The 25,395-nt window shown below is 47.3% G+C and overlaps 1 protein-coding gene across 2 annotated transcripts in view; it reads right to left on the bottom strand.

Moving 5' to 3' along the window:
• Nucleotides 1-25,395, bottom strand: part of LOC103554537 (transmembrane protein 132C) — a 347,380-nt gene that overhangs the window by 116,091 nt on the left and 205,894 nt on the right. The window contains exon 3 of one of the 2 annotated variants that reach the window (XM_070627295.1): nt 11,440-11,586. The exons of the other annotated variant lie outside the window; for it this stretch is intronic. Coding sequence (XP_070483396.1) covers nt 11,440-11,586 — 147 coding nt within the window. The remainder of the gene's footprint in view (nt 1-11,439; nt 11,587-25,395) is intronic. 2 annotated transcript variants of the gene reach the window in all.

Raw genomic sequence — 25,395 nt, 5'->3', positions numbered from 1 at the left:
AAGATGCAAAGAGACTGACTCATTTGTACAAAACTACACAGCTTCCAAGTAGAAGAGCTGAGACTTGAATCCAAGTTGCCTGGCCAGCTCCAGAGGCCACACTGTTATTCATGGCACCATATTGCTTCAGGGGATACTTGGGATGGAGGCACCATGTGACCATCCTTTTCTTTTCTTTTTTTTTGCAGGGAAAGATTTGCCAAGAGCTAACGTCTGTTGCCAATGTTCTTCTTTTTTTTTTTTCCCTCCCCAAAGCCCCAGTGCCTGGTTGTACATGCTAGTTGTAAGTTCTTCTATGAGAGCCATTGCCACAGCATGGCAACTGACAGATGAGTGGCGTGGTTCCATGACCAGGAAATGAACCTGGGCCGCTGAAGCAGTGAGAGCACCGAACTGTAACCACTAGGCCATCAGGGCTGGCTTGCAAAGCTTTTACTTCTGATGCAGAAAAATTTTTAGAAAAGGGAAATAGCTCATTTCTACTGCTGTTTTCCATTTTCTTGTGAAGACCGATCAGATGAGAGAAGGACCCTTAATCTGAATGAAAGTTCCTAAATAAAGGACTTAGACAAAGTGGATAAACCAGTATCTTGCGGCAGCTCTGTGGTGGCTGGGAGGGTTTGGGGCATGTCCTGTGTGTCACACCGAGCCTTGAGGTATTACAGTGCCGTCCCCACAGCCCTTTTCTCGCATGTGGTCTGCTTTCTGAGGACCAGTACTGGGGAGACTGCTTCAGGAAGACAACTTCACCCACGCCCCTGGGTAAGATGGGGTCTCCATGGCAGGATCCGGGGTTCTGAAATGCACCTGGTCTCGTCAGAGGCTGCAGCATCGGCTCCGCCGCCTTCCCTTAAAGTTAATTACCGGGCTGGCAGGAGCCTGAGAGACTTGGTAACGTGATGCAATAAGTCACTTCAGGACAGATGCTGAGAGATATATTTACTTTATACATTTTCAGCTTGGACTGGGGACCACATGTCAGACTGTGATAGAAGGAAGAAAACAGAAACTCTTCATTCTGGCCATGAAAGGCCTTCAGTGAGGCACGGGCGCATAAAGCCAGTAATAAACTTGTAGATAATAAACAAAAATAAACTTGGAGAAGCGATGTGGGGCTGGGAATTGGGAAGGGCCATTTGCTATAAGAAGACAAGCCCTTCTGCATCTCTTCATTTAGGAATCGCTTCCTTGTTGGGGGACAAATAGGAGGATTTAGAATTAGAGAGAACAGGGTTAAAATATTGGCCCTGGCCCTGAGTAGCTGTGTGAAGTCAGAAAGTAGCTTAACCTCTCTGGGATGGCAGTGTTCTGGTTGTGTGTTCCTGTGTCATAGATCGCCCTTGAAATTTAGCAGCATGAGACAATCCTTTTATTGTCTCTGTGGGTCAAGAATTCTGGAAGGGCTTGCCTGGATGGCTGGCTGCACGCCATCCTCTCCCTTGACCAGGGGTTCTCCTTGTGGTCCTTCCACTTGGGATAGTTGAGCTTTCTCACAGCACAGTGGCCTCAGGGCCTCAGGACCGCTTACATGTTGGTTCAGGGCTCTTTTGTGACCTCGCTCTTGAAGTCACGTGGCATCACCTCTGCTGTTCGCCATCCATTGACAAGGCACAAAAGTCTACCCAGTGCCAAGGGGAGGAGACAGACTCTACCACAGGGATCGTGAGAACATGCCTGTTGCGAACATTTTTGGAAAACGACCTCTCATGCACAGTGTCATCATTTGAAAACTGCTTATATTAATATCCCATGTAGGGTTTGGACAAAACAGGTGATGATGTGTACAAAGTGACCAACATTGTGATGGTCTCCCAGGGCTATGCCCTCAGCACTGGTCTCGACTCCCGGCATCTACTCCTTCTCAGTAGAAGCATGCCGATTTCCTTTGGGGAAATCGATTTCCTCCATTGTAGGCAGCCTCGATGGGACGAGAAACCAGGGGCGCTGTACTTTTAAACAGCACCAAGCAGTGGAGCAACCCAATAGCCCTTTCAGATGTCAGATCAAGGTCTGATGCCAGAGCCAGCCCTTCAGGCTCCAGGAAAATCTGCTCCTCTCTCAGCCTCCTTTAAAGCCTCTTCTCTACCTGTTCTCCTACCCCGAGGTGCTTCCAGCAAATTCTCTCGGGAGACTGTAGCTTCAGCAAATGATGGGAAACACCAGTCACCTCCACCGTCTTGGGCTTTAACCTTTGCCGCAAGTTGAGAGTGGGAGAGAAGGGAATATTTTATGGAGAACACACACAATGTGTAGGTCAATAATTCTTCCGCCACAGGTGCTGATGTGAGCCTGCCGTGACTTTAGGGTGGGCCCTGTGGGAACACTCTTGACTTCTTCCTTTGGGGACCTGGGTTGCACGCTTCTGCCATCAATTGGGAGAGTTCCATTTGTGGGAGTTAGCCTGGGAGAATTCTGCGCTTCCTTTGAATAGGTCTTAAAGAGAGGACTCGGTCTGGGCAATTTCCTTCAGGGAAGAGCAGATTATCTTAGTGGACTATTCGCCCAAGCTCTGCTGAAACTGTTTACGCTGGGCAGCTACGGGCACGTTCATATTCCAGAATTCTGCGAAAACAAAGAGCTGAGAATATTTATGAATACAAGGTCTGCAATTGAGACTGCTTAAAGGAATATTAATGGGCATTTTATTCACCGGTTTCCATGATTTTTGCTTTGTGAAAAGCCCTTCCCATTTTACTATCTGCCTGATTTTCTTCTCTCCCCTGCAGCAGAGCGTCCCTGAAGCATGATGACTGAGGGGCTTGGGGGCTGTGGCAGCGGCTGCTGTACCAGGAAGGAGGAGATGGGTGTCACTTGGTGTTCGATGGAAGCACGTGGACCAGAGAATGCCTCCCGTGTAGACCACCTGGGGAGCGCTGGCTGACCCACCGCCCCACCAAACCAGAAGCTAGGCGACAAGGAGAGCAGGAAGGAGGGAACGCCAGGCCCCAGGCAGGTATCCTGGTAGGGCTGACACTGTGTGAAAGCTGAGGGTGAACAAGAATAAGGAGCCAGAGGACAGATGCATATTTACAACATGTGCTGGACACAAAGGAGAGTGTGTGCGCCCTGATCTGTGAAGGAGGGATCCTGTGATGAGAATGCGGGGCAGCTGAGTCTCTGAGGGGGCTGACCACTCTTAGAAGTCCCTCTAAAAGAGGCCCACAGTCCAGGCCTGGGACAGCTATTCTGCTGCAGACTTCACACCTTGAAGAAACAGACTACCGACGCATTAAAGAAAACAGGCGTGATTTTAGCCAGAGCGGAAGGTATGATTGGCTCAGACTGGCTGCTTTTGCACAATTCACTTGTTGATGAACCATTTTCCTGAACAATATTCCTTTTGTTTGATCTGCACAGCGATTTTAAAAATTGAGCAAAAGTTAACAAATTAGGGTATTTCATTTGAGAGTCTGGATTTTCAGCTGGATCTTTCTGGAAAAATCCAGAGATGGGGCAATGCAGCCTGCATTCCCACATGTGAAGACTCCCAAGCCGAATGAATGGATGCTCCCTGGAAGCAGGTGCAGACTGCCCCGTTCTCCGCCCACCTCTACAGCACGCAGGGCTCCTGCATCTACCGGTCCGGCAAACGGTCTGACTTCCGTGCAGATGCTTCTGCTTGAGCTCTGCCATACAGTCAGCATCTCAGCTGGCAGTGCGTGGACTGACCGCTTGAATCTGTAGCCTGGGTTTGCAAGTCTTACCTGCAGGATCTCTAGGGGCCCCCGCAGTCTCCCAGGAAGTGTCTTCTGAAGGGCAATACACTCCTCTTGAGTCAGGTTGAATTATTTAGACAGAAAGCACTTCCCTTTTAGATTCTTTCATAAGCTTTAAGGTTCGTTAAAAAGAAATTCTCCCTGATGGCCTGAAATCAGACCTGGGCTCAGATTCCCCCAGAGCCCCAGCGGGGAGTGGAGGATGGGGGCACAGGGGGCACCTGTGCCTCTTCTCACCCGCACTTCCCTGCTCCCAGCCCCTTCCCTCAGCCCCTCTCCTAGTCTGTCCCAGCTGTCAGCTTTGTCCCCCTGTTTATACCCTGGGTGTGTGCGTGTTGGAGGAAGGCGTGATGCCATAAACTTAGGATGGCAGGAACTTGGGCGTGGGACATCTCCAGGAGCCCTAAAAGTAACCCACCTGTGCCCAGGAAAGCAGGGTGGGGTAGGGCAGTCTCAGCGTGCATGTACGCAGCACCAATTTATTTATACTAAAAAGTTAGGAACAAGCAACCAAGGTGACCCAGAGCAGAGGCTGGCTAAATAAATTATGGTCCATCCACTTACGGAAAACTAAGTTTGGGACAGGCGAAGGGCGTTGGCAACATTAAGTTACAAAAGGAGATATATTGCAGACTGATCCCAACTATATAAAAATATTTATTGGGACAATAAGGGTAATTGCTACATAAGATATGGAATATGGGTTTTAAAAATGTCTTTTTGAACATGTCTTTTCTGATTATAAAAGTGAAACGTGGGCATTGAAGCAAATAAGATCAATAAAAAGATAAAGAAGCGAAAAAGAAAGTCACAGTTTCGAGCCAGTGTACCTTCAAACCTCGGGGACATTTGCCAATGTCCCTTTCGAACCCCAAGGGTGGGCACAGAGCCTCCTGCTGGTAACACTGGTGAGCGAAACTTCCATGGGGTTTGCATGTTTTCTCCTCGAGGAAGATTAGCCCTGAGTTAACAGCTGTGCCAGTCTTCCTCCACATTGGATGTGGGAGGCTCCACAGCGTGGCTGACGAGTGGAGCAGGTCCACACCTGGGATCCACACCTGCGAACCCGGGCCACCGGAGCGCATGGAACTTTAACCACTGCACCACGGAGCCGCCCCTGGTTTGTACGTTTTAATCGTATTTGTTTGTGCTCCCCTTTAATTCATGCAACAGATATGAAATTTTTCCATCTATTTATAGACATGAAAGTTATTTTGAAAGAAAACTTTTTTTCAATCATTTGCACAAATATTCAGTTGGACGCTTCCTCCCTCTGAGTGTCTTCATTTCTTTCCTTTATCTGCCCAATGGCAAGACTCCTCAGTTCATGAAACCATGCAAAAGAATTACTGAAATAATGTACACAAAGCATGTGGTGAATGCCAGGTACTGTGAAACACACAGAGCATTGTTTTGCATGCTGTCAGGCAGTTTGAAATATACAGAATGTTACTGTTACTTAAATTCCTATTTTGGAGATACCATGTTTGCTTCCCTGATTGTAACAGCAATATTTTAATAACAAAACCTAATGGGAAACTTTTAAAAGGCACATGTAAACCAATAAAGGTATTCAGTCAATAACAGCAAAGGCGTATGTAGGGCTAGGCTGGGAGTTGTGTAGATGGCATGCACGGACCCTCACTGGGGAGCCCTTCTCAGTCACAGCTGCAGAGGTCGCATTCCCAACATGGAGTTCCCTGTTAACTTAAAAGAATGGCCACAGTTTACAGAAACACCTAATTTTTGGCATTTCCCGTGAAGGAATGAACATCGGCGAGTAAGGCTCAGGGAAAGCTTAGGGTAAAAGCCTGTAGCTGATAAAGGTACACCATTGGGCTCAAGAGGAGCCCAGGGTCAGCAGTGCCTCCTCCATGCTGGGGTCAGCCTCACAGGCTTTATGAAATTCTTCCTTAATGGGTCCCCAGCTGCTCAGACTAGCCCAGCTACCTAGGTTTGAAAAAAGATTCAGAATGAGGAAGAGAGAGGAAAGGGCAAGTAGAAGATGCCCCCTAAGGAACGCATACCAAAAGGTTCATACAAAACCAACTATATGGTGCGATGTGGACAGGATGTTAATTGTTCCACTGGCCTCACACCCTGTAAGTAGGAAGTACCATCTAGGAGGTTGTTAGATGGTGATTTCGTGTGATTGCTAAGATGCTCAGACTGCTAAATTATTAATCTAAGGGGGTTTAAACTAAACATAACACAATTTGGTGTGTATAGTGACCAATGGCGAACTCTATTCCTGAATCTGAAGTTTTACCGACTGACGGCTTCAGGACCATAAGGGCTCTATCGAAACAGCTGTCTTCCTAACAAGCTCTCCCTCCCAGCTGTGCATCTAAGAGGCCACTTCACCAGGGAAGGAAGCAGGGGGCCCCGACTTGTGTCTGAGAATCTCAGGTTGGGTTTGTTAGAAGCAGACCCTAAGATGGAGATTCATTTGTAAGTGATGGATAAAGATAAGGGAGAGCGAGAGAGGCAAACAGTTCATGGCAGGGAAAGGTAAGATTTCAGAAAAAGTCCCAGCCCGTTGTGATCCCGAGAGAGCTCTGGAGTATGAGTTACAAGTTAGAGTTGCCCACACAGGGGGAGGAGGGGTAGGCGTGGAATGTGTGTGGCTGGGCTTTCCCGCTCCACAGCCACCCGGCATTTGTAAGGGCTACCCCAGGAAGATGACAACTCCCAGGCTTTTCCAGCTCTCTTCATGAGTGGGCAAAAGGGCCCCAGGAGCCCCAGGGTAGAGCTCTGAGAGACGCAGCTGCGGGAAGTTAGAGCAGAGCCCACTGCTGTGGACGGAATTGTGTCCCCATCTCCAGAATTCATGTGTTGAAGCCCTAATCCCCAGTGTGACTGTACGTGGGGATGCGGCTTTTAAGGAGATGATTAAGGTTAAGTGGAGTCATCAGGGTGGGGTCTGAACCTGATAGGACTGGCGTCCTTACGAGCAGAGGAAGGGACAGCCGAGTGCTCCCCTGACAAGTGCACACGTGGAGGAGCGGCCAGGTGAGGAGCCAGCAAGAAGGCCAGGGAGACAGGTCTCACCAGGAACCCACCCTGCCAGCACCTTGATCTTGGAGGTCCAGGCTCCAGAACTGGGAGAAAAAAATAGTCTGTTCAAGTCCCCAGACCATGGCCTTTGTTACAGTGGCCCGGGCTGACTCTGCTCCCACCCAGGGGCACAGAAGCAGAATAAGGGTTTGAAGGGGAGCCTGTGCAGAGCAGCGTCCACCACCCTGGGTGGCTCGCTGACTGTATTTCCTGTTATGACATGAACATGCATAAATTATGTCTCTGTTCTAATCACCAAAAAAAATTGTTTAAAATAACTTCTTATAGTTTTGTACTTAATGTAACGTACATTAGAAACTAATACAAGTAGCTTCAATGTATAATTTCAGTGACGTTATTTAAAAAAATGAAGGTGAACTTTTAAAAACCAGAGCAATTTAAAGTTGATTTAAAGAAAACTCTTGAACGACCAGAGGTGAGAGTGGTACCCAATGAGGTATGATCTGGGGCGAGTTTGCGGCTGTTGCTGATTCCCCTCCTGGTGTCTGTTTCCCAAGCTGATTCTACAGCCTTCCTAGCAACATCCTTTGGATAAATTCCTCTTATGCTCAAATAAACCAGGATCATCACTTTTTAATGCATCTAAGAACACTCACTAACACAGGTAGAAACACAAAATTTCCCTTTTAATCAACTGGCTTAAGTAAACCAAAAAACATAAATGGATTTGAAGATTAGGAGAGGTGACAAACAGCTAAGGAAATGCCAGTCACATTCCTCTGTTATACGGCCTGGCCACCTTCCCAGAGTAATCCTTGTAACTCCCACGTCAACTCCAGCAGAGCCGCCTCACTCTCTCTTCTCTGCACAAGCTCTCCCAACTCCACAGGGCCGGCCACTTGCCTCTTCCTGCGCCCGCAACGCCATCATTCTCTATTTCTGCACATCTGATTCTCTCCTCCTGTCCTTCAAGAAGATTGCACAGGCACCAGCTCCAGAAGGCCCTCTGTAACCTGGAAGAGCCGTAAGGTGAGGGAGGCAGTGCAAATGGCCACAAACGGCTCCCAGAGACCCCTACCTCCACGTATCCAGCCTCTGTGTAACCTCCTCCCCTTGAGTGCGGCCCAGACTTACTGCTAATGGATAGAATATAGCAAGAGCATTTGGATGTCACTTGCAAGCTTCGGTTATAAAATGCTGTGACTTCCATTTGCTGTCATCCCCTTTCTCCCTGGATCTTCTCACGTGCTTGCTCTGATGGAGAAGGATACTTGGCAAGGAAGAAGAAACTGAGGCCCTCAGTCCCATGGTCCTTGAGGAACTGTCTCCTGCCAACAGCCACAGGAGCTTGGAAGTGGACCCTTCCCCAGTCGAGCCTTCGGCTGAGACCACAGACCCTGGCCAACACTGACTGCAGCCTCTAGCAGATGATTCAGGTAAGATGTGTCTGGATCCCCGACCCATAGAAGCTACCAGATGAGAAATGTGTGTTGCTTTAAACTTCTAAGATTTGGGGTAATTTGTTACACAGCAGCAGATAAATACACTTGGCCTTTGCTGTACAGGCAGAGGGAAGTAAGCCCCCCACCCCCTTCCACATCATTGAACGCTCTTATTTGAGTTGTGGTGTCTGGTGCCAGGTGCCCCTCAGTGTTTAGACAGGGTCTTAGACATTGAAGACAGGGTCTGGATCTGATTCAGTGCATATCCACCGGGCTTGGAGCACAGCTCCTCACACTTAGATGAACCAACCAGCACCCTCTGAAGATCTCAGTTAGGAAGTGAGTGGGCAGGGAATCAGTGGTGTGCCGGTAAATGGGCTAACCAATAAGAACAAAAAGTCCTGATTTGAGGTGTTTGCCAATTTCTGTGCTGTAAATACTGGTCAGTTTTAAGCTACTGACAGTCACTGAGTGAGGAGTGGGCAAGAGATGTGCACAGTCCCAGGGGCTCTCACGAGCTGGCATTGAACTGGTCCCAGCACACTGCTGACTCCAGTCCCAACATATCAGCTCTTCTGCAAAGGCTAAAATTACGTCCTAAGACATCACATTAAGAACCTGAGAGTCTGCAGAGCGTAGCCAGGCATCTGCCACCCACCCAGCTTGTGGCCAGCCTGATGCCATCTCATGGCAGTAAAAACCCTGGAACTGGAAAGCGAGGGACACTAGTATTGACCCACAGCTCCCTCTGCTGAAACATCCACAGTGACTGACGGTGGACAATCAGGCATGACGTTGACCCCCTCAGCAAACACCACTGGCCCAAAGTGGAGGTCCCAGAGACTCAGAGCAAAGAGGGCAGCCACCGGGACTCTCCAGAACTTGCTATGACAAAGCCTGTCTGCCTGACTTCAGTCTCCCGCTTGTGACATGAAGAACTACTTACATACACAAACTCACTCTCTGTTAATTAACACATTCACTTGTATTTGCATAATCAACACTAATCTTGTGGGTTAATTAGACTTTCAGTGCATCTGATTCAGGAGATTTAATTTGGCCTCTGATCTCTGCTTCTAACAGGGGACCCAGGCATGCATTTCGTTCTGGCCCTTTTTTCACAAGTTGAAACATTTGGACACACAGCCCTCGCCCCAAGATGTGCTAACAATCCTTCCCCGGGGAATGGTGGTGATGGTTGGCATTTGAACCAGGAAGCTGTTCAGGACACCAGATGTGTTTGCTGGCGGCACATGAAAGGAGGGACTGAGGAGGGGGCTTTACAGATAAAAGAACTGGGTGTTGTTAAACGAAGAGGAGAATTTGCAGGATTTTTCTTGGCAGCCTTGTAGCATTCACTTAAGAAAACGTGTTCAGTAATGGCACATTCCTTCCCGCAGTGCTGATCCCTTTAAGAAAACACACTGACGAAATGTATCAAGAGCCCTAAAAAAGGATCAACCTTTTTGATTCTAAGAAGCTACTTTAAGCAAAAGGAGAAGTGGACAAAGATTTATGTGGAAGGCGGTTTCCTGGTGCATTATCTATGAGACCAAACTTGGGGACAACTTAAATGTCCAAAAATATGGATACAGTTATTTACCTAACGTTAAATCTATATGACGGAATATTATGAAGCCATTAAAATGTTTTTCAGGAATATTTAATGTCAAAAGAAGATGTTATCAATATACGTGAAAGTAACTTAAAAATCTATATGTATATTATGATACCAAATTGTAAAATAAATCAATCGACTACACATTGCTATTCGTAGATGTTATATATATTTCTAAACATGGGAGGAAACGAACTAGCATGTTCTCTGTGGGTTACCCCTGGGTGGTAGGGATATTTAGATTCTATTTAACTTTTTTCCTCATATAACTGTGTTTCACAAATATTCTAAAATGAGTATGTGATGCTTTTATACACAGAAAACAATTATTGTAAATAATAATCCAGATGTCTATATAGAATCTCACATAGCATGCTCTTATTTATTATTGCACTGATGGTCACCTCCTGTCCTTAAATTCCTCCTTATTGAAGACTAAATCTAATTCTTTACGATTCTGACACCAGTTCTAACGTGTGTTTTTTTCCACATCACCAAGCAATTCTCTGACACCAGCTTAGTGTCCTTACAATTCAACTCACTTCTGACCCTATCTACTTGGAGATGCCTCAGATCCCCTAGGGGGAAGGGCTCGGTCCCACAGACTGCACCGCCCCCATTTCAGATGCCCATAGCAAGTCCATGTTGTCACTTGTGCTTCTGACCCACTGGCTATAAGTCAGAGGTTCCTACGACTTCCTCTTTGGGTTCAATTAATTTGGTAGAATGGCTCACAGAACTCAGGGGAAGATTGTACTTTACCAGATGACCAGCTATTATGAAAGGCTAGAACTCAGGCACAGCCAGATGGAAGAGACACAGAGGGCATGGTCTGTGCAAAGGCCGGGGGCCCTCCATGCCTTTCTGAGGGCCCAGCTCTCCCCCGACCTCTGTGTGTTCACCAACCTGGAAGCTCTCTGAACCCAATCCTTTTGGGTTTTTATGGTGGCTCCATTACACAGGCATGATTGATCAAATCTTGGCCATTGGTGATTGAACTCAGTCTCTAGTCCTTCTTGGCTCCCTAGAGGTCAGGGGGTGGGGCCGAAAGTTCCAACCCTCCAATCACAGGGTCGGGTTGGCACCCAGCCCCCATCCTGAGTGACCCAAGGGCAGTCCAAAAGTCCCCTCATTAACAGAACAAAAGACACCTTCAGGCTCCCATCACTTAGGGAATCCCAAGGGTTTTAGAAGCTCTGAGCCAGGAACTGGGACGAAGACCACATATCTATTTCTTATTACAAATCACAGTGTCACCCACTTTGTGCAGACGAGGAGCACTCTGGAAGAAAGCAGCCTCTGAGAATCTAGGGAGGGCACCGAGAGATGCCACAGCCCCAAGCACATAAACGCAGGTGAAGAGAACGCAGCAGCCTCGGCAAAGGAGAGCAGAAGGCCCCTAACCAGACTCTGCTCCAAAGGCCGAACGACAGACTTTGAGAAGCAGGGCCCCGTACCCGCTGCGCGCCCTGTGGGAGGTGGCCAGATGGCCCTGCAGCTGGTGGATGTGGCTCCAGATTTCCAGGCTAGGGTTCAATAGCTCCACTAAGCAGCAGATAACCTGAGTCTAAGGCAAGCCTCTCGGGCGGTGACTGCGTCATCCGGACCATGCGCTGTGCGTGCAGAGGGAGACGGCACCACCTACCTGTTGCTCGCGCTGGGCCCCAGGCGCTGGCACACCACCGTGGTGGTGGCGTGCTTCCCGCCGTTCCCCATCTCCTGCTTGACGTCCCATTGCCGAGGCTCGCTGGGCTGAGCGCTCAGGATGGTCACGCCCTTCTTCACCTTGGCCCTGCGGGCATGGAGATGGCAAGAGAGAGCCGCAGATTAATGACTTGGCCTTTCCAAACTGGCCGGAGCTCCAGTGAGCTGTGATGGTTGGTTTCTTTTCAATTTTCCCCTTTTTCCATGTCTGGTGGCACAGACGGACAAAGTACACCAGGCGGTGGGAATGCTGGGGACGGCAGGATGGGAGTGGGCGGGGGATCTGCCGACAGACTCGAGAAGCATGGAACTTGCTGTCCAGGGCCGAGGTGAGGGGCTGGGGCCCCAGGACAGTCCCTATACCAAGAAGGAGCACAGTAAAGCCCCAGGAGAAAAGTCTGCCTGCCCGGGCTAGTCGTTCTCCATTGAGGGTGACTGCGTCCTGCAGGGGACAGGTGACAATGCCTGGAGACATTTTTGGTTGTCACAACTTGGAGGAGTGGTGTCATCTGGTGGGTAGAAGCCAGGGAAGCTGCTAAAACTCCTATGATGCCCAGGACAGCCCCCACAACACCGTCTTATCCAGTCCAAACTGTCAGCAGTGCCCAGGTTCAGAAACCCCGGCACAGGTTTACCACTTTGTGGCTGTGCAACTTTGGGCAAATTATAATGTCTCTGTGCCTCACTTTCCTCCTCTGTAAATGGATATGCTAATAGAAACCCCCAGTATAAGGCTGCTGTGATGATGACATGTATTAATGCATATAAGAGATTGCAGCAGTGTCAGACTTACAAGAGGCACTTAATAAATGTTATTGTTATATTGCTCCAGGGAGGTCCCCAACCTGCTTGATATGACTTGCCGGGCCTCTTCTGTGCACAGACCCAGCCAAAGTGCACCAAGTCAAGGAATAAAAAAAAGGCAGAGCTCCTCACAGGACTCTTGCTCTGGCCACGTCTCATAGCCTCTCTGACCCTCAGTGTCCTCATCAATAAACTGATGAGGAAAATAGCCGATCGAGCACAAATACCTGCCGTCCTCTCCTCCCAAACCCACTTAAGGAGAGGAAAGAGACTGTTTTCAAAGGCATAAACTCACAAAGTTGGGGAGAAGAGACGCAGCAACCGCAAACGACTTTGGAAACCAGAAAGCAGATGTACAAGTGGGTAAAATGAGCCAGCAGAGCTTCAGATTATGTCGTGAGCTGTCAGTGAGGGAAGCTAAGCACCCACAGAGTTTACACCGTGCAATCCCCTGTCTCAGGAACTGGTGGTACGGCTCCAAGAGTCGGAGTGAATGAGGACTACAATGAGGAGGGTTGGCCAAAAGGCTGTTTGAGAAGTTGCCAATGTTCTTCCCTTTGCCATGCAACAGGGTGAATGCAGAGCCCCATATCAGGCCATCATGAAGATTTGAGACTTGAGTTACCATACCGTGACAGAGTGACTTGTGACACCATGTATGCTGAAAGTTGAGATTCCTAGGCCTTTGACCCCACAGCTGGACCCTCACCCTCCAGCAAAAATCCCGGGTTCTGACACTGGGCCTCTCCAATAGCCAGCTAGATTCCCTCCCAGTGAAGCGTGTGGCCAGCAAGTCCCCTCATGGGCTCAGAGCTGCTAGTGGCTTTTAGTCCCTCGTTCTTTGATACGAGCAAACAAGAACTTTGGACACTGAGAAAGTTCCCTACATGATACAGAGTCCAAAACAGGCAACCTGTAGGAAGTAGAGACCATGAGGGAAAGACCGTAATCAAAAAACACCCCGTCATTCATGTTCACAGAGAGATCGGAGAAGAGACGCAATCATGACATGAGAACAGAATGCCATAAAAAACACCCAGAAAGGAAAAAACATGAGCCTTTGGAAATTAAAAATACTGTCGCAGAAATGGAAAGTCCACGGAACAGCAGATGGATAAAGTTAGGAAATTTGCCCTAGAAAGTAGAAAAGGACAAAGAAATGGAAGACGGGAGAAAAGATAAACTAAGAGGACCACTTCGAGGGTCAACATCTGAACAACAGAGAAAACAGAGAAAAGGGAAAGTAGGAATCATAGTGAAATAATTCAAGAAACATCCCCAGATGAAAGGACGTGTCTCCAGGTTGTAGGGGCCCTGGGGGGTGAGCACAGTCGATGAGGATAGAGCCTCACCACGGCACAGGACAGACGCACTCAAGACACAGAAGTGAATTCTGCAGTCCTCCAGAGGGAAGAGAGGACCAGGGACTGGAATGGATTCAGAATTCACAACAGCCACTCTGGGAACCAGAAGACAATGGAAAATATCTTCAAAACTCAAAGGCGGGCTTGACCCCCTGGCCCAGTGGTTAAGTTCCTGTGCTCCACTTCAGCAGCCCGGGGTTCACTGGTTCGGATCCTGGGCATGGACCTAGCATCGCTCGTCAAGCCATGCTGTGGCAGGCGTCCTACATGGAAGAACCAGAGTGACCTGCAAGCAGGATACACAGCTGTGCACCAGGGCTTTGAGGAGGAAAAAAAACAGAGAGGAAGATTGGCAACAGATGTTAGCTCAGGGCCAGTCTTCCAAAAAAAAGTACAAAGCAAAAAAACTTAAAACAAACTCAAAGGGAAACGATTTCCTGCCTAGCTTTCTATATCCAGGCTAATTAGGAAGAAAATGTTTCCGGATTATGCATGTCCTCCAAAAATGTATCTCCTATACCCTCGCTCAGAAAACTACATGAAGGTGTGCCCCGTCAAAGAAGGAAGTGAATCTAGAAAGAAAACGTCATGAGATTCAGGGAACAGAAGATCCAGCACAGAACACAGACGAACGGGAGGTTAGTGAAGAGAGGCCCCAGCACAAGAGCTGAGCGCCAGCGTGGGGAAGGTTCTGGCAACGATGTCTCCAGGAAACGGAAATTTTCCTAATAAATTTGATGTGAATGAATGTTCTGAGAGGAGATTTAGATAAACAGTTGAAGAGTTTGGGAAAAAATAAGATCTAAATCCACGGAAAATAAAGAAAAAGAATAAAACCAAATTACTGTTTAATTCCGAAGATAGGAAATCACTATGCAGAAAAGGGAAAGTAATCATAATTTAATACTTGGTTTTACTGTGACTAGCACACATACTTATAATATTTTAAACACTGAATATTAATCTAGATAAAATATGATCATTATGTCAGAAGGATGGAGAAAAAGAAAGGAGAGCACTTATGTGGGAGAGAAAAGAGAGATATATCCGTAGCCTTCATGGTGGAAATCTTATAGATATTGCCTGAAATTTAAAAAAAAATTAAGCAGTATCAACCTCACTAAGCCATTTAGTGAAATGGGTGTAAATACCAGACAAGGTAAGAATTTTGCCTCTGTACAGGGAGAAAGGCAGTGGAAGGGAATAGAGCACTGTAGTATTTTTTTAAATAACTTTTAATTTTGAAATAGTTTGATGTTTCAGATTAAGAAGTTGCAAAAAAAAACATGTAGCGAGAGTTCTTGTGTACCCTTCCCCCGGCGTCCCCTGGGATCAGACCCCACGTAATCACAGCGCATCATCAAAAGCAGCAAATCGACGCTGCTCCTGGGCAACGAACTGAGTTACCACCCTCACATTTAGATTTCACTGTTTTCACACGTGCGTTTTTTTTTTGGTGTGTAGTTCTATTGAGATTATATCACATGTGTAGATTGGAGTAACCACCACGATCAGAATACACGATCAGAATGCAGAACACTTCCACCACCACAAAGACCCGGCCTCCCGTTCCCCTCAGTAGTCAGGCCCTCTCCCCACGCTCCACCCGACATACGTGGATCTGTGCTCTGGCATTACAGTCCTCTCACTTTGAGGATGTTATACATGGTTTTGACCAACAAACTCTACAGAACTATTTAACTCCTGAAATTACATGCAAAGTTATATCTTACGAAAGTAACAGCTTAAAAATTATACACACACACACATACACACACACATCCCGGCCCTGCTGAGCTCCCAGAGTGGAGGAGATAAATCCTTGTGAATAGCTAAGAGGCTAGACAGAGCTGAGCGAACAAACGTGATTACCAGGCTGTCTCTGTGACAGAACCAAGGGGGTGGGAGGTGGCGATGGGCCACGTCTCCACCTTTCAAATTTAGGGTATCCGAATTAGCATCAACCCCTACAGCAGCAAGAGCACATCAGCAGGCGTTTTTTCTTTAGAAACTTCTTCCAAGTTTTACATTAAAATGATTTGCTAAACACACTTGCCACCTTGGCCAGGACAGGAGACCAGGGATAAAGATGAAAGACACATTAGCACATGAAAGCCCTGTCTGTCCGAACACCGGGAAATCCACGCCCAGGCGGCTCAGAGCACCGCCACCTTCCACCTCCACTGCGTGTAAGAAACGCCACACACAATGTGACTCTGCTTGAAATTGGGTTTTGCTGCATTTGAATTTTGCTCAAGACTCCAGGTTTCACTGAACCTACAAATTGTTCTTTCCACTTAATAGTTCCTGCAAAGAGGAGGATTCTTGTTGACTGGTGCAGTGGCTGGGTTCACCTGTGTGTGGGCTGGGACAATGAGCCCCTGAGCAGGAGAAAGGCATAGGTTTTAAGAGGTCAATTTTGTTAATTAGGCGTTTTCTTTGATGACATCAATAGGTGTTCCCATCTACTTCAAGGAATTAGCTGTTGCAGGAATTTGGGTCCCAGGACCAGAGTTTTGCAAGCAGAGTCAGCGCTGAAACCCAGTGGAATTACAGGATAAGCCCGGGGGATGCCTGGCTTCCAGGGAAGGAGCAAGTGCAAGCCGGCCGGGGCGATGTGACAGCTGCCCTTTCTGAGCATCCAGTGTCAAGAGGGAGGCTGTGGACCATATGCAGGAAACCCAGCTTCTGGTCCTGCCTCTGCAGTGATGAGCTCTGTGACCTGGGGAAAGTCACTCACTGGATCTCTGCTCTTTTTCATCATCTGTCACTAGGGGGTGGCCCCAGTTCAGTGGCCCCCACCTTGTGGCCCTGCTGTGGCTGACGGTCGGGGAGCTGAGTTTGGATCCTCAGGCACAGTGCTGAATAACGCCTACGCTGTCATTTCAAGCACCAGCTTAATACTGGGTACCGGCTCCTGGCAGGCACCCATGCTGGCTGCTGGGATGCACCACCACGGGATTCAGGCCACGGCATGTTCTGGTGGCGCTTCCAGTCCTGTCTGGATGTACCTGGGCCGGCTCATGCCACCTACATAATATGCTTATAGTTGATGCTACTATTCATTTTTTCAGTGGTCAAAAACCAAAAATACTCCCCCTCTTTTCAAACTGTGCTTGCTTCAGGTGTAAGACAGGGATGATTAAGTGTTGCTTAAAGAAAACCAATGTTCAGTACAAATTTTGAACACAGGAAGCCTAATTTCTATCCTCCAAGCCACCTGTCTCAGGGTCAGCCATAATCTCCATGTGAAATGCTCTCCTAAGAAGATTGTCAAAGCCAATGAGCTTCTAGAAGCCACTGAGATGGTTGCTGCTGGAATGTGTGAGCATCTGTGTGTCGTAGGTGAGGGTGGGGGTGGGAGGGGAGCGCTTGGGCTCCGGGGCTGCAAGGCTGAGTCTGCTGAGGGGCTGAATCTGATCCTCAGAGTAAGTGAAAAGGAAAAATAGAATTAGTTGCTATTATGGGTTGGACCGTACTTCCCTCCAAATTCTTATGTTGAATTCCTAAGCTCCAAGACCGCAGAAGGTGACCTTACATGGAGATGTGGTCTTTATAGAGGTAATCCAGTTAAAGTGAGGTTATTGGAGTGGGCCCTAATCCAGCAGGACTGGACCTTATAAGAAGGGGAAATTTGGAGGCCTGCTCGGTGGGATAGTAGTTGAGTTTGCACACTCCCTCTGGAGGCCCAGGGTTCATGGGTCTGGATTCCAGGCATGGACCTAGCACTGCTCATCAAGCCATGCTGTGGCAGCATCCCACATAAACAGAGGAAGACTGGCACAGATGCTGGCTCAGCAACAATCTTCTTCAAGCAAAAAGAGGAGGAGGATTGGCAACAGATGTTAGCTCAGGGCCAGTCTTCCTCACCAAAAAAAAAGGGGAGGGAGTGCGAAATTTGTAAACAGACACTATACAGGGAGAACGCCATGTCAAGATGAAGACGTCCATCTACAAGCCAAGGAGAGAGGCCTGGGACAGATTCTCCCGCAAAGCCTCAGAAGGAACTAGGCCTGCTCAAACCCTGATTTTGGACTTCCAGCCTCCAGAACCGAGAGACAGGACATCTGTTGTTGGAGCTCCCCAGTCTGTGTCTGTGTCCTGGCAGCCCAAGCAAACACATACAGGTGCCAAGATTGACATAATCAAAAGCTTCCATATAAAAATCTGGATTTCTGCTCCTTAAACCATTGTGATGTTTAGTCATTCAGTAAGCCCTTATTGCGTGCATCGCATGTGGCGGGTGCTGTTCCCAGTGAGGAGTATCCAACGAGCCCACACGCCTTCCCTTGGGGAGCTCACATCCCAGTTGGAGACACAGACAATAAACCAAAACATAAGCAGAATAAATAGCATGTGAGATGCTAGCAAAGGTTACGGGGGAACCAGAGCTGGCAAGAGAGTCTGGGGTGGAGCAGAGGAGGCGCGATTTTAAATAGGATGGCTGGGGGAGCCTCGCTGAGGAGGGACAGGCACACAGAGCCTGGGAGACCGTGAGGGAGACCCAGGCGGACAATGGGGACCCATTTCCAGCAGGGAAAGCCCACTGTGAAGGCTCTGTGGTGGCAGAATTCTAAAGACGCCACTCACAACTCCCATCCTGGTTGCTCAAACACTAACCCAGGGACTGCTCTTAAGGGCCTTTGCAGCCCCCAGTGAGAAGATCTTAAAATAGGGACATAGCTGCGTGAGTCGGGTCTTAGCCCAGCAGCCCTTTAAAAGCAGAGTTTTTTTCTGGCTGGCCGCAGAGATTCCAAGTATGAGAAGGATACCACCTGCCATTGCTGGCTTTCAAGATGGAGGGGCCTCGAGCCAAGGAAGGAGGCGGACTTTAGGAGCTGAATTCAACCCCTATCTGACAGCCAGCAAGCAAACAGGGTCCACAGTCCTATGACGGCCAAGACTGAGTTCAGCCAACAACCTGAATAATTTGGAAGCAGTCATCCCCAGAGCCTCCAGAAAGAACCCAGCCTGGCTGACACCTTGGTTTCAGCCTGGCGACACCCTAGCTCAGAATTCAGTTGAGCCAAGAGACGCTTTTGACCCCCGGTACCTGAGCTAAAAAATGGGTGCTATTTTACATTGCTAAATTTGTAATAAATTGTTGAACAGCCTAGAACACAACTATAGGCCCAGTGTTGCAGGAGCAGCAATGAGCCCAGGGAGGCTGGGGGGAAAGTGCGAGAACAGAGGGCCTGGGGTATGAGATCTGGCAGCATTCCCAAAGGGAACAGGGAGTGACTCTGAGAAGCGGCCGCTCCACAGAGATTCAGCAAGCTTGCTCCAGCACAGTTCATCAGAGTCCGCTCTCTGCTTCCTTCATCCATTTACATCAGGGTTCCTCAACTTAGGCACTGTCAACAGTCTGGGACAGACACGATTTACTGCAGGGGTTGGGGGCTGTTCTGTGGTTGTAGGATGTTCAGCTGCTTATACTTTCTAGATGCCAGCAGGATCCTTCCCGACTTGTGACAACCAAAAACATCTTCAGACAATGCCAAATGCCTTCTGGGGGTCAAACCATCCCTGGCTGAGAGGCGTGATTTATAGGACCCTTCTTGGCACGGAGCAGACCGTCCTTGTCCTAAGGCCTGGACCAAGTTACCAGACACCCACCCAGGAATCCACTTTGTCTCCTAGGTTGGACTAGATGCTTCGCTGCTAGAATCTTCCATTAATTCTTTCCTTAGAGGTTTTCAACAAAGAGGCAAACTTTGGTGGATAGCCATTCTCGGCCAGAGAGTGGATGTTTTAAATTTCCTACAGTCATTGGAATCTACAACCGACACCCCAGAGCACACGTCAGCAGCATGCTTATCCCACAGGCTGGGCTGTGTGAATAATGCAGTGGGGGAAAGTGAAGAACGGGCTGCCGACACCAGCGCATGAAAGGTTTCCCTTCTCTGGGCAATGCAGATAAAAGGAACTCACCTGCACCCAGTGTCTATGGACTCCCAAAAAGGATCAAACGGATGGAGAGGAAGGTCAGAGAAACCTCTCTGAGATCAATGTCTGTCTCTAAATGTCCCACCTCACTTCCTGGTCTCTGCCGTGTGCTTTCGAAAGGGGCTGGCTAGGACAAAATTGAGAAGCCAGCAATCACTAAAAGGGCGCACCCCGGCCGGGCCCCCCGCAGGAGCTGCCATGAGGCAAAACAGTGACATCGCTGAACAAGCAGAACAATCGATGTCCCACTGCATCTAGCCTGCCAGCTCAGTGTCCTGCACCAACATCCCCCGGGGTCACCGCTGTGGGAAAGCCCCCTGCTGCGTATTCGTAACAGCTTCTGCAGCCAATACAATGAGTAGATGGCCCTCTGCAAGTCGTGTATACTACACAGGAAGGCGTGACACACTGATGGTTTGTCCTTCCATTCTAATGGGAATCGTAAGTTTATATCTACATCCGTTCAGTAATCTCACAAGTCCTACAAAGCTAATCTGGCAGAGAAAAGGGGCTGGGGTTCTTGCTACTTCCAAACACTCAAGAGAAAACAAACATTTGCCCAGGATCAGGGTCCACATGTAACGAAAATGACATAGGTGCCATCCTTGCTGTTATAACCGCATCAGGTCAGTACGGCTACCCTGGGAACCATGGGCTGATTACATGCTCCCTGGAGGGTAGATGCATGTGAAATATCCACTTGGGTTTTCTCAAGTCCCACCTTCCAACTGTTGACATAGTCATACACTCTCCGTGACAGCATTTATTAATATTTTTCTTTAAATGGGCTACCTCCTTCTTTTTTTATTTTAGCAAAGTTATTTAAAAAAAAACTCTATTTGACTACCACAAATGAAAAATAAATTACTTTTTGTAAATGCACATTAAAATAAATACATGATGGTACAAATAAAAAAAGTATCCGTTCATGAATCTCATAAAACAGCGTCTCTTGCTACCAGCCCGCATATCACACTCGGGCAAGTACCAACATACAGATAATTGAAAAAATGCAAAGTTTCTTTCACCAATGCAGCTTGAATACACAATCTTTCAAAGATGGGAAGAAAGGGTCACCAGGAGGGTCCTGAGTAGTAAAAACAGTGAGTGTACTTGTTCCATGCTTTGTTCTTAATAGTGTGAGCTTGTTTCTGTCTTCTTGTCCCCCACCAGGAACCCTCTGACCACAGGCATCCATCCCACCAGCCATGTCCTGACCTGGGGACAGCTGAGCTCAAGGGGACAGTGGCTGTTCCAGGAAGGACCCATTTCTTGCTCACTTGTGGCAGCCCTCTTTAATTGTTCCTAGATTACCTGTCAGGGCAGGCTTTCTGATCTCCTCTGGGAGTGGAGGCCCCAGGAGTGAGGGGGCTCAGACTGCGTATAAGGGTGTGAAAAATGGTCCAGTGGTCACCACCACAATTCCAAGTTGGGTGTGCACGTGTGTGTGAGTGTGTTCATGTGTGTGCATGAGCATGTGTGCTGTGAAAAAATGCTCCAATTGTCACCCCTGCAATTTCCTAAAAAATGGTGTATATTTGTGCATGCACGTGTGCATGTGCTTGTGTGCACACGTGCATGCATGTGTGTGTGGCCACTGAAACGCAGCTCTTTTCCTTGCGCGTAGAACTCCTTCCTCCCTAGTTGACTCAGATCAGCAGCCACAGCCAGTTCCTCTGGAACAAACGCTCCACTCCTCTCGCACGTCTGCTGTGGAAGCAGCTGGGTCAAACGCATTGCCCATTGAGCACAGGGTTCATCTTCCTTTTAGCTTATCAAACACTGACCCCTATTGGCTGCTACCTTCTGCTGCTTCAAATTTTCCTTTGCTCTTGGGTGCTAATGAAAATTTCACTTCGAGTATCATGTCTATTCAGGCAAGGGAATGAAAAGAAAAAAATAAACAAATGGGACTACATCAGATTAAAAGGTTCTGCACAGCAAAGGAAACCATCAACAAAACAAAAAGACAACTCGCCAAATGAGAGAAAATATTTGCAAATCATATATCTGATAAGGAGTTAACTTCCAAACTATATAAAGAACTCGTACATCTCAACAGCAACAAAAATGAACAACACAATCAACACATGGGCAGAGGGTATGAACAGAGTTTTTTCCAAAGAACATATACAGATGGCCAACAGGCACATGAAAAGATGTTCAGCATCACTAATTGTTAGGGAAATGCAAACTAAAACTACAATGAGATATCACCTCACACCTGTCAGAATGGGTATAATTAACAGGACAAGAAATAACAAGTGTTGGAGAGGATGTGGAGAAAAGGGAACCCTCATACACTGCTGGTGGGAGTGCAAACTGGTGCAGCCACTATGGAAAACAGTACAGAGATTCCTCAAAAAATTAAGAATAGAACCATCACATGATCAGCTACTCCACTGCTGGGTATTTATCAAAGAACATGAAATCAATAATTCAAAGGGATTGATGCATCCCTATGTTCACCACAGAATTATTCACAATAGACGTGGAAGCAACCCAAGTGCCCATCAACAGATCAATGGATGAAGAAGATGTGGTATATATATACAATGGAACACTACTCAGCCATGAAAAAGACAAAATCATGCTATTTGCAACAACATGGATGGACCTTGGGGGTGTAATGCTCAGAGAAATAAGTCAGACAGAGAAAGACAAATATCATATGATTTTACTCAAATGTGGAAGATACACAAATATACAGATAATGAGAACAGATTAGTGGTTCCTGGAGGGGAAGGCAGGTGGGGGGAGGGTGAAAGGGGTAAAGGGGCACATAGGTATGGTGATGGATAAAAACTAGCCTACAGGAGGTGAACACGAAGCAGAAGTCTATACAGAAACTGAAATATTATAATGTACACCTGAAATTTATACAATGTTATAAGCCAATATGACCTTAATAAAATAATTTTTTTAAAAAGAAAATTTCTCTATCAGAAACTCATCAGATGTTTGAAGCCAAGCAAGGAGCTCAGAGAACGCTGGGATTTCATAAGCAATGTGGCTACTTCAAGTTCCATTATTTATTTTTTCCCTGTTCTTCTGGTTGCAGGCAATGGGCTTCTCATGCCTCCTATTGCAAACTTTGGCAAAACGGACATTTATTCATAAAATAAACACCAATGTTCTGCTTTGATAGGTCTGTTCATAAGAACTCTCAATTCTACCTCCACACGCCTACCGTTCTCCTCACTGAAACTTCAGGCTGTGAAACTTGAGCACAAGCCAGTGGTGTACCGGCTGTGAAATTTCTAGGAATTTTGCAAGCCAGTTGTTAAACACAGCAATTACTCAAGTCTGAATCATATGAACTTACAACTGAATAATCTATGTTAGGAAACAAAGGTAATAAATATTCAAAACCCATCACTCCCTTGTTATTTGACCACAATTTACTATTACCTGTGCTCCTCTCTGCTCCCCTCTCTGTACGGAGGAAATGCCGTGTATGGGGGCTGCTGCACGTGTCTTCCGACTCCGTGCTCAGTGACATCGCATTGATAGCTTGGAACTGGTTATGGTGAGAGCATTTACACCAAAGAAACTGGCAAACATTTCAAATGAAGGGCTTTACCCCCTAGAGAGCCAGTTGTTCAAGATTTACCAGCATACAATGGGGGACGTGCTGTACGGGATGATTTACATAGCAAAATATTCCCAGCATCACATTTGCAATCACTGCTTTGTGCTCATCACATAACCTCTAGTCTGGACGAGCCTCTAATACGTGTGCTAAGGATTCTCCATTTGTGCACCCTCCACCCCTGGTCCATCTCTGCCCTTCTTTGTTCTACTCTGTGCCCTAGCTGGCTGCCCTCTAAAAATAGCACCACACAGAGATCCTGTCCCTTCTGGCTCCAGTGGAGTTTGGCCGGGGGGGACACAAATGCCAGACTGAAAGGCAGGAAAGAGAGAGGTGGGTATTTATTGCCCTCCATCCTGTACCATGACCTGGGCTGCGGCTGTATCCCCCCATGGGGACAGCTCGCCTCCAAGGCTCCAACTCTCACCAGGCTCCAGCGACACTGGTCCCCTCCCCAACCTGTCATGCCGGATGATAAAGCTGGTCCCTGCGTGCCTCAAACCTGCCCACACCTCTACAAATGGTCCCTTCAATGACAAACATTTTCCATCAAACTTGTGTGTGCCCTTGTTTGCTGCGGGACCCTGATGGGTGCACCAAGGTGTCTTCCATCTGCGGCCCATCAGTCTTGGGGACTTCCTCCAAGTGAGCAGTGATGTTTCCTAAGTTATTTGTAGGACAAAGAACGTGTACCCATCCCTCAATGATGGCTGACCTTACCATGTTTCCCGAGTTTCTCAAGGGGCGGACCTGCCTTGAGTCACTATAGAGTCTGTATTTAACAGACAATAGACTCTTTCTTGGCATTTTCGCAACATGCTTAGGGGCATCTCTTGAGTAGTTTAGTAAATCATTATGGATTAAAATAATTCCCCAGAATGAAAGCAGAAGGAAATATCATGGCAAACATCACTCAGGCTAAAGAAAGCAGAATTTGGTGCACCAATTTTCTGTGTGTGAATGGACATTATGGACTTGCTCTAGCATGAGAAAAACAGGTTAAATACTCAGGTGTTTAGTAGTGAAAATTTCAAGCATGTACAAATGTAAGAAGAATAATGTAACCTGAACCCATCAGTCAGTTTCAGCAACTGTCCACATTGAGCCAAACTTGTTTTTTCTATCCACCTGGAATTTTTATGCAGAAATATTTAGAACCAAAGCCCAGATATCATGCCATTTCACTCAAAAGTACTTCAACATTTTTTAAAACACAATCACCTTGCTTTTATCATACCTGATAAAATTAATAATTTTCTAATATAAAAATTTCCCTAATGATCTCAAAGGTATTGTGTTTTGTAATTGGTTTGTTCCCATCAGAATTCAAACAAGGCCAACACATAGGATTTGGTTGTGAAGTTCTTAAGTCTCTTTTATTCTATTAATATTTATGCCCCCAACTCTTATGCATGCACTTGATATTTTTTTAAATATGAAGTCATTTGTCCTATAACATCCATATTCTGGGTTTACCTGACTATGTGCATTGTCATTTCACGTGTTCCTCTCGCCCCTGTTTTTCCTTTAGACTCGTTGTTAGATGTAGAAATGTGGTTACATCCAGATTGAAAGGTTTAGGCAAGATGCTCCATGGGTGGCGCCCAGCATCTCTTATTGCATCACGTGCTGAACCCAGATGGGGTCAACCTATATTAAAATATTTCATATAGGTATTTCTGTGGTGAATATGCTCTAATAAATCAGTGCTATCCAAGGCAGGGTCAGGCAACCTATGCCTTTGAGAAACGCCAGGTGGGCACCAGTTGAGAGTGCCTGTGAGAAGATGCATAATTCTGGAAAGGGTCAAAATGTCAAGTGAACATTTAGCTTTGAAACCAAAAGCCCTGCAGAGTCCTAGAAGTTTAATGCAACTCTCCCTGAGGCAGGGAATCTGCCCTTCCAGCCCTGCATGCAAAGGTCGTTGGTTCCTGGGTATCACGGAGGACTCAGTCCCACCCTTTCTGCCCCAAACATCACTCTGAGCCAGGCTCCAAGGCCATGGATCTTGACCAGGGGATATTTGCGCCCCCTTTCCTCCGCCCCAGGGATAGTTGGCAAAGTCTGGAGATGTTTCTGGTTGTCCCGACTAGGAGATGGGGGTACAGCTGACATCTAGTAGGAAGAGGCTGAGACAGGGCTAACCACCCTACTATGCACAGGACAGCTCCCAAAACAAAGCGTTATCTGA

Source organism: Equus przewalskii, chromosome 7, assembly GCF_037783145.1.
Source record: "Equus przewalskii isolate Varuska chromosome 7, EquPr2, whole genome shotgun sequence".
Classification (NCBI taxonomy): Eukaryota; Metazoa; Chordata; class Mammalia; order Perissodactyla; family Equidae; genus Equus; species Equus przewalskii.
Note: the sequence above shows the minus strand (reverse complement) of the source record. Positions and strands in the feature narration are given on the sequence as shown.